This window comes from Athene cunicularia, assembly GCF_003259725.1.
Source record: "Athene cunicularia isolate RWA chromosome 19 unlocalized genomic scaffold, athCun1 chr19_part1, whole genome shotgun sequence".
NCBI classification, from domain to species: domain Eukaryota; kingdom Metazoa; phylum Chordata; class Aves; order Strigiformes; family Strigidae; genus Athene; species Athene cunicularia.
This window is the reverse complement of record NW_020799124.1, coordinates 1,780,094-1,789,318: the sequence shown is the minus strand read 5'-3', so window position 1 is coordinate 1,789,318 and position 9,225 is coordinate 1,780,094. Positions and strand designations below refer to the sequence as shown.

Sequence of the window (9,225 nt, the reverse complement as noted above, 5' to 3'; positions counted from 1 at the left end):
GGGGCCGGGCCCAGGCGCGGCCCGCCCAGGGCGGGCACACACACCCCCGGGCGGCCGGGGAGAGCGGCCCTGCCTTCTCCTCAGCAACGCTTTGAAAAACCCAGGCGGTGCGTCGGCAAAGTCAACTCCAGGCGCCTCAAAACCTCTTTGCCGCCAAAAAGCGCCGCCATTCCGCCCGCAGGTGAAGGGGACGCGGGGCTGGGGGGCGGTCGTGGGAATGCTCTATTACACAGAAACTGCCAGGCAAAAACCTCAGAAACACCGTGCTGAGGGCGGTGTGATGGTCCCACAGTTGTGCGCAAGGTCAGCCTAAGCTTGCTGAAATAGAAAACCGTGAAGTCCTGGGGTTGGACCTTACCCTCGGGCAAAGAGGGCGGCACGGCGCTTCCCAAGGGAGTAAAACCTGAAAAAAGCCATTGTTTAAGCGTCTCGATAAGTGAAAAAAAAAAATAAAATAAAAAAATCAAACCCAGCCTGAGAGAAAGTGCTACATAAAATTTAAGCTCTCACTTTGAAACTAAGTCCCTCAAAAAGGGAACTGTGGCACCACCTTCTGCAGAATTAAATCGCACAAAGCTGCTCACGATCAAAGGCTGGTGTTTTCTCTCCTGCGACCATTACCAGAATAAACACCTCTACTCTACACCTCAGCAGTGCCTTTAAAGGCGAGTATCAGTAATTTCTACTTTAATTATTAAACATATTCCACACTGTACTGATCATCAGTATCTTGAAGCAGGCAACTTGGCATTTATCTGAATATGCAACTCCATTTTTACTAAAATATACAGGAAAATTCGGTCATAGATGTCAAAATTAAAACATTATTTCCTCTACAACCCAAATATAAGATGCAATCCTGCAACCGAAGCAAAACCACCTCTAACTCAGGAATAAGCAGAACAGGATGCAGAATCTTGACCAGTTTCTCACAAAACGTCACAGTTGTCAGGCGGGCAGAGCTATTAACAGTGCTCTGCTGTAAATGAGTTACACAGACCGAGCATCCGCTTCCAAGCTGGATTCAATATGACAAAGGAAGAAGACAATCCTGTACAGAAGGATTATAGTTGCAAAGCAGCAGCTGTTCCTGCGCTACCAGAATTCTGACACAACAGCAGACTGAGAAGATGAGGAGGTGGAAAGAGTCCGGGCTTTTTGTGGAACAGGCTAAGGAATAATGCCTGCAGATTTGTTCCGTCGGGGCTGCAGAGACAGGCAGGTTTCACTACTAGAATCATTTATGACCTTGTTTATTCAGCTTTGAGGCTTAAATACGAAACAGTACAAAATTACTAGAGTTTAGGTATGTAGACATAATAGTTATTTCAAAATTATTAATAGAAGAAAAAAAGGAGAAGCAAGGCTTTACTTTCACGTATAATACAAGTGGATGTGGTTTGGTTTTGGTCTTTAAAGTGGCCAGGGAAGTCTGACGGCTCCATTTATCAAGCCTAACAGTAAGCTTTGTGTGTTTTCTGCCACTGAATCTTCTGGAAGTCTGGCAGATTTATTAGGGGTGAACTGAACACAGAACTGACACTATTTCCACAGAGAAATATAAAACTGTGTGACAGTAACACAAATAGATGCTATTTTTGAACTATTGTTCAGAAACACGAGGCATTTACTGCAAGAGCACATGCTTCAGCTTCTATGAGAAGCACCCAGGAATCCACTATTGGTATTTCAGTAGAGACTTTCTTGTGTGTAAACATCCATCCTCACCCAGAAGAAAACATAAGAAATATTTTTCTCCCTTCCCCTTTGCTGCTGTTTTCATTCTTCTGTTCTTCAGTACGGACACAGGCATCAGCCCAAGCTCAGCAGTCTGTTGCCATTCAGCTTTTTGAAGCAGTCTGTAATTCACCACCACTTTTATCTTCTTTAACCTTTTTCCCCTTAATATTTTCCTTCGTAGTTTTCCTACAAGAAACACATTGGAGACCAAAGACACCTGAACATAACAGATGAAATACACAGCAGTGACACAGACAGGAGTTATTTTATATTATATTAATGCTGCTGAATATACATCCTTTACTAGCACCACTCCAAAGTGTGGGTAAGTGTTCTTCATGACTTCTGCTATAACAAACTGCTACAAACTGGTCTCCTGTGAACTTCAGCCACTACAACTTAAGATCTGCTTCTTGTGTTAATACTCCATGCATTAAAGTAGAAGCCAGCCCTTTGCCAGAAGAGGAGCCACTAGGTTCTGTCAAATGATAGCTAGTCTGAAGGCTGGCTTTAAGGCCAGTGGTTTAAACTCAGCTTTGTATCACCTGATACATGGCACCACGTGAGGCAAACTGATGGCATTAATCCAATTTCCAGCAGACAGATAACTGACACTGAAACTTCACCATTACTAACACCACCGTGACTGGGTGGTCCACCCAAACAGGTTATTGGTTACTTTGGAGGAAGCTTGCTGGGCCTTTTCTGGATAAACAGCATCTCTTACCTCCTCTTGAGAAAAACCTACTTACATTTTTCTTCTGGCATTTTTTAAGAAGCACTGAGGGGTGGTGCAAATGGATTCTCTTGTCAATGGTTTCTTAATTAATTTCTTCTTTTGTTTGCTGAGAACGATATTTAGGGAAGAAGAATTAAATTACTTTAAAGGGTAAAGATTAATATCCAAAGTAAATAAAATAGATAATTAAAAACTTTACAGCTCACTAGGGATTTATGGGTCTGAATCTATTTTCCGTGTTTACTCCAAGATTAGTTCAGCTGTGTTATCTCCAAGACATTCAAACAAACTTTAACATAGAAGTCTAATGTGTGTGTGTATATATATATATATATATACACACACACACACACACACACACACACACACACACACACACATATATAAGGATTTCTAGCTTTAGAAACTATTAGAGGTTATGAAAAACTGTGGGAAGCAGCACTGATTAAAACCCTATTTATCTATATGCATACATCAATTTTTCTAACGGTAACTCAGAGTAAAGGACTTTCTTCCATGTATCAGAAGCCCAATTCATGAGTATGGGCCTAAGAACTCTAAAGCAGATTTCAGGGAACTTATAGAAAAACAGTGATCTCCAGGAAAACCGTAAAGTCAAGAATTCTTTTGGTTTCCATTTTTATCTGGGTAAAAAACTGCCACCCCCACTCTGTCCAACATTCCTTTTGTAGCTCAACTGCAACTGTACTGGAAACAACTATATCTTTTGCAACCCTTATACCGCCAGTACCACTCGTGCAGGCTTTTAGAAAATGGGAAACAAACTGGTAAACTATTCCAGGGAACATACCTTTGGAGTTTGGGAAAGTGTTTTATGTAGTCTGGCACAGGGCAGCCAGCTCGCTGAATAACACTGGCTATACTGGAAAAGAGAGGAGGGAAGAGATTAACTCTGGCAGCCACTGCTTGGAGAAGAGATAAGCATCTTCTGTGGAAAACGATAATCCCTAACCACTGCCTGTTTTGTTATTGGCTTTTTGTTTTGTCGTGGGTTTTTTTTAAAGCAAGAAATAAAGACACAAAAGCCAGTTTCAAGTAAGGTGAGGAAGAAACTAGACATAAAAGGCTTAAATGAAACTAATGACTCTGGATAGTTCAAACAAATTTAAATTTTAGGCGAGTACCATCTTCAAGGAGATGAAGAAAAAGCATTGAGTCAAAACAGAGAATCATACCAAGTAATTTTGGACACAAGGAAGTTAAAGAACTGGATTAGAAAACCTAAAGCCCAGCATGAGGTAGTCAGTCATACTTTCTAAACAACAAATGATTCAGGAAAACCAGAACAAAGGTAGTTGTAAAGATTGTTGAACCTGCCCTTTAGCGAGGTTCAGGTTCACTGAAAAGCACTCCCAAGTAAACCATCACGTTGTCGTTACCAGCAACAGGACTGAAAGCAGTGAAAGTAAGCTCATTTCTCTCTTGCTGCGTTGGTGAAAATGTTAAACCTGAAAATGTTCTCAGGCTTTCCCATACCATGGTACCACCCTGCAGTTCCACAGAACTCAAAACAAGAGTTCTCTCTCTTTTTGTAAGAGCTTTTTACAGCAGCATGGGGTTTCCAGAGCGTGGCCATACCGTGCTTACAAGGTGTGTGGTACCAGGCACAACCACATGGTTCAGCAGTACACTATAAACCCCCCAAAAAACATTTTTGCTGTATCATGTTTCCAATTTACCTCCGTAATAAAGGTTTATCATCTTCTGTAAAAAAAGTGACTGCTTTTCCCGTGTGGCCTGCTCTTCCCGTACGACCTGTCAAACACAAATGTTGCAAAAAGTACAGATTTTACTTTAAATATCTCCCTTTATTGTACTCCTCTTCACAGCCCCAGCCTCCTGGTATATTAGTATACCAAACATACTACCAAGCAGCCAATCCCCAAAGATTGTTCCTATTGAATGAAAGCACTGGTATGTCTGAAGCATCTAAATATTTAAGGTTCATAGAAGACTGACCAAAAAGTAACGCAGTTTTACTGAAAATTGAGCTCAGACAAACTGGCTCAAGTGATCTAGAAGCAACAGAGGAGGCTTGGTTTCAGGATTTTCGCTCATGCACAAGAGCATCTACATTAAAGATCTAGGAAATGAGAAAAAGGACATAATTTGGGAACAATCACTCACCTATCCTGTGGATGTACTCCACTGCACTCGTTGGCAAATCATAATTGATGACCATATTCACTCCTTTGAAGTCAATCCCTCGAGCTAGCAAGGCTGAGCAGATAAGCACCCAGATCTTCCCAGCTCTGAAACTGTGTACCACGTTATCTCGCTAGGAAAAGGAAAGAAAGGTCCTTGGAAACAGCCGAATTAACAATTTGAGAAAGGAGGTGAACTTGTTTCCCAAAAGCTGTCATGACATTAACAAATAAAACTAAACCTCCAAACAAAAGCCTGCAGCAATTTATTGCCAGACTTACCTTAAGTTACATTTCAACACTCTTGATTTCACCTTTCTTTCTAAATTGCTTCTTAGAAAGGAATTATATCCTCCTACCTGTTGCTGAGTTTTGTCTGCATGGATGACATCCACGTTGATGCCTTCGTAAATAAGTTCATGGAAAAGCTCTTTAGCCCTCTCAATAGACTGTACAAAAACAAGGACTGGAGGAGCAAAACCCTGCAAAAGAATAAGCTTGTCTAAGGGTCAAGTCCTTTTCCTACCGTTATTGGTTGCAGACACTGAGCTACTGAAGAGACTTAACCAGCCCCTGTATTTTACATCTCAGGGGACCTTTATTTTTTTTTTTTGACCAGCTCAATCTTTGGGAGTCAGAACTAAGCAAGTTCAGCTCTGCTGCCTTTGACGGAATGGTTCCTAACTTAAGCATCATTTTAATCTACAGAAACAAAGAGATTTTTTTTCCACCCAATGCAAAGAACTCTCCTCACATGGCCAAGTAAAATCAAACAGACTATTAATACAAAGTGTTCTTAAGCAAGACTCAAATATACAACCAAGAATGGGGAACATTCTCAGTTTTTATAGGTAGTGTGCTGATTCTTCCCCTTGTACAGATTTGGACAACACTTTAACATGTGTCAGAGAAGTCTTTGCCTTAGGAAATGCTAAGTCTGACACACGGCTCAGTTCTGTAGTAAGCAGAACATAATCTCTCCAAAATACCTTTTTAACAAGCTCTCTCATTGCCGTTAGCTTGCCTGTCTCAGATCCAACAAACAACAGCTCCTGTTCTACCGTCTCTGCCGCAGAGTTTCTGAAACCAGAAATCCAACAGAAGTGTGATACTGTTAAAGAGTTTATTTATAAACACTAAAACCCATAAAATATTACCTGGTGAACGAGAAATATTGCACAGCAAACTTATTTCCCCCGTACCCGCTTCTAAGATTAATGGCTACTTGATGATAAAGTAATGGGTAAAGGAAAACAACACGTGTCCCAACATGTGAAAAAGATCTATATGCCTACACAATTTTTTTCTGGAGACAAACAACCTGCAGTACCAACAATGGACACATAAAATCAAGCAGCTTGATGACGCAAAGAAAACAAATAATTTGCCCAGAAAAGGAAAGAAACCATAAGAGACGGAGTACAACTGCACACCCACCTTGCTCCAACAGACACCAGAACAACACTGTCAAGGTTGAGTTTACACCACTCCTCTACATCATGCGCAAAGGTTGCGCTGAACAAGGCTCTTCTCACCACGTGGGATGTGCACGCCAGGAAGATGGAGGCCAGCTGGTCTCGGAACCCCGACTTCCCATCTTCAAACAGTTTGTCTGACTCATCCACCACCAGCCACTCCACACTAGGAACAGAGAGACTTTCTTTTCAGTAGGAGTCACTTGAGGAGAAGACAAAAGTTCTAAGAAACCATCACACCATCAGCACGCATCCGCTTTTCAGCGGCAAAACTAGTACCAAAGCCAGATCTGAGAAAGAATCTTGGTACCTGGTCAAGTCTATCGCTGGAGGATCTTGTTTCAGCAAATAGATGAGTCTGTTCGGAGTAGTAACTAGTATATCTGTAGAAAGAACAAACAAACAAAAAGGGCAAAACATTTAAAAAGACACAAAATAAACCAGACTAACAGGGCCCTGAGAAACACAAGTTCCAACCCCAGCTGCTAGAGGCACAATTTAACAGAGTCAGGCTCACTTCCTATTTCTTCCATGCCAGCTACTTTTTTAGTGTTGAGCAATAGATTGCACATCTTGAGTGGTATTAACCAATCACTGTAAAACCACACATGCCAGAAGAGAAAGGTCAGTGACATTTTAAAAATTTTTTAGAAGCACTTTAGTTAGAATAGTTACCAAATTTCTTAGAAGACTTGGGCCCAAACTTCTTTGCAGCTTCAGCTGCCTTGTGAATCATATGTATTCTGAAGCCTGTCCCCTCAGCCAACTTCACCAGCTCCCGATGTGTCTGAAAAGGCAGCAGCAAAGATTAAATTTTCAAACCGAGCCGATTAGCTTTTACCAGAAAAACTACAGTCCTAAAGATCCAGCTTCAAACATTCACCCTGACTTCAGTGTTAAGAGAAGCCGACTAGTTTTCTGAGTATAATAAAACGAAGCTTCCTAACATGTACTATACACCTGGAAGTTCTCACAAGCCTGACTACCATATTTTGGCTCTAACGATGTAGCTCCCATAAGCCCCGTGTCCCATTTGAATAAAATTGGAACTCTGCCCCAAGTTGTAATTTTTATTTCAGCTCACTAACAAAGCTTCAATATAAAGTAATTTGTTGAAATTCTGTGTTTGTCTCAAACAGATAAGTCCCTTGCAGTAATCTCAAATATAAAAGTAGGTATTAAGAGCACCTAAGCATTGGGCAGTTTTAAAATATGATCAAAGAATCCTGAACCTCTAATCTAATCATTTAGATTAGACAGAGATACTGGATATGTAGCTATTTCACAAAAGACAAAGGACTTATCAGAAAAAAAAGCTAGTTTAAACGTCTCTCTTATCTGAGGGTAATAAATGGAAAAAATATTTACTAAGCTGCTATTTTACCAATTCAGAGTGAAAACTTTTAAGTACATCGATATGACAACAATCCCTTCCCCCTCAACACGCACCTGGCTAGCAAGTTCTCGGGTAGGTGATATGATCAGGGCTCTGAATCCTTTGTTCCTCGGTTGTTTAAGATGAGTTAAAAGAGGAATACAAAATGCCAGTGTTTTTCCAGACCCTGTCGGAGCTGAAGCTAGAAGTTCTCGACCCTGTAAGAAAAAACAGGAAGGGTGTTATACTTTACTAGAAGAAAAAAACAACCAGCCACAAAAGTCACCTTCACATAAATATTAATGCTACGAACTAACCCAAAATACATAATAATATTGCAATGGCTAAGATCTGAACTCTGATGAAGTTGATGTATCTCTGAAGCCGTGCAACTAACTGCTGCCACGACCCTAAAGAGAGGCCACCCTCCAAATTCGCCCACGCTCCCTCTAATGAAATGCAGTACCAGGAAACGTACATGAAGCATGACGGGAATCGCCTGCATCTGGATGGGTGTTGGGACCTGGAAACCAGCAGCTTGAATATTCTCCATGATTTTAGGGTGGACTTTGTATTCCTTTTGAAGTTGATCGAACGTGGCAATAGGGTCAGGAAGATCTGTTCCTTGAACATTAATCCTGTGTTGATTTCTGAAGCGATTAATCTAAAAGGCAAGAGACAAACTCTTTCTTTCTTTGACAGCATAAAGCTAAACACGTGTGGCTTCCCCTTCTGGCTATTTTCCCCATATTCAGTCACTTTCCTCCCAAGAGAAGCTACCACAAATAAACCTCAATTTTCAGATGAAGCACCTACAAAAACTAAGTAATCTGTTGCTACATTAGAATTCCACGGTCGTACCTTTTCTCTTCTCAAGCGTTCAAGTTTTTCTGCAGTAGGTTTTTTGTCTTTCGCATCTTCAAATTTTGCTTCCAGAGAAGACATCCACTTTATTCCATTACTTTCTGACAATTCTGGCATCAATGCTGCTTCTGGAAGTTTCAAAAAATTGAAATTTCCATTAGTAAAATCCAGGCAAAGATTAATTAGTTAAAAAAGACACCTCAAAATCTTTTTTCTCTCATTCTCACTAAGGTTAATAAAGACTTCAGAAGGATGGCAACCACATCCCCATACCTTAACACCGAATTATTTTATTATTAAACCCAATTATTTTACCAGCTCTGACACTGGTCAGCCAAAGAACCCAGAAGCCTTTTAATTTTTTTTTTTTCTGGCAAAATGAGCCACAGTACCCACAGATTTAAAGTAAACTGGAACAAGAAGCATGAACCTCATCAGGGAATTCTGCCAAGGAAACACATGCGTGTATATAAATACCTCGTCTCTTTTTCTTTTTTCTTTTCCTTTCACTGCTTTCTGCCGTTCTTTTTCTCTTTCCTGCCATCCCTCCGTCGCTTTTCCCTGCGCCATGCTCCTTCTGCAGCTCTCCACCCTTTACCTCCTCTGCAGCCCCTGCAAGCCCCCAGTCCTGCTCGGCAGACCCCAGGGGCGCTTCCTCCTTGCGCCCGAAGAAGTCAAGGCTCTCCGGCGCGATGCCGCCGCCGCCGCTCCCCTTTATCACCTGGGGGAGCAAGAAGGAAAACGATGCGACGGACCCGGGCAGATGCCAGCGCCTCCCCGGCCGCCACCACAGGGCCGCAGGGACCCGCCGCGCGGACGGAACGGGGCCCGAGGAGGCCTTATCCCGGAGGAGACGGAGCCCAGGCC

The 9,225-nt window shown here is 41.8% G+C and overlaps 1 protein-coding gene across 1 annotated transcript in view; it reads right to left on the bottom strand.

The window, feature by feature from the left end:
• Positions 1–1,353: 1,353 nt before the first annotated feature.
• The window catches only part of DDX52 (DExD-box helicase 52), an 8,074-nt gene continuing 202 nt past the window's right edge, over positions 1,354–9,225 (bottom strand). Inside the window, exons 2-15 of the mRNA XM_026861697.1 lie at positions 8,836–9,079; positions 8,356–8,486; positions 7,973–8,158; positions 7,569–7,712; positions 6,795–6,906; positions 6,430–6,502; positions 6,082–6,285; positions 5,634–5,724; positions 5,004–5,126; positions 4,628–4,778; positions 4,180–4,255; positions 3,291–3,362; positions 2,493–2,585; positions 1,354–1,926 (exon numbers count right to left, since the gene is read on the bottom strand). Coding sequence (XP_026717498.1) covers positions 1,842–1,926; positions 2,493–2,585; positions 3,291–3,362; positions 4,180–4,255; positions 4,628–4,778; positions 5,004–5,126; positions 5,634–5,724; positions 6,082–6,285; positions 6,430–6,502; positions 6,795–6,906; positions 7,569–7,712; positions 7,973–8,158; positions 8,356–8,486; positions 8,836–9,079 — 1,785 coding nt within the window. The 3' untranslated portion in view covers positions 1,354–1,841. The remainder of the gene's footprint in view (positions 1,927–2,492; positions 2,586–3,290; positions 3,363–4,179; positions 4,256–4,627; positions 4,779–5,003; positions 5,127–5,633; positions 5,725–6,081; positions 6,286–6,429; positions 6,503–6,794; positions 6,907–7,568; positions 7,713–7,972; positions 8,159–8,355; positions 8,487–8,835; positions 9,080–9,225) is intronic.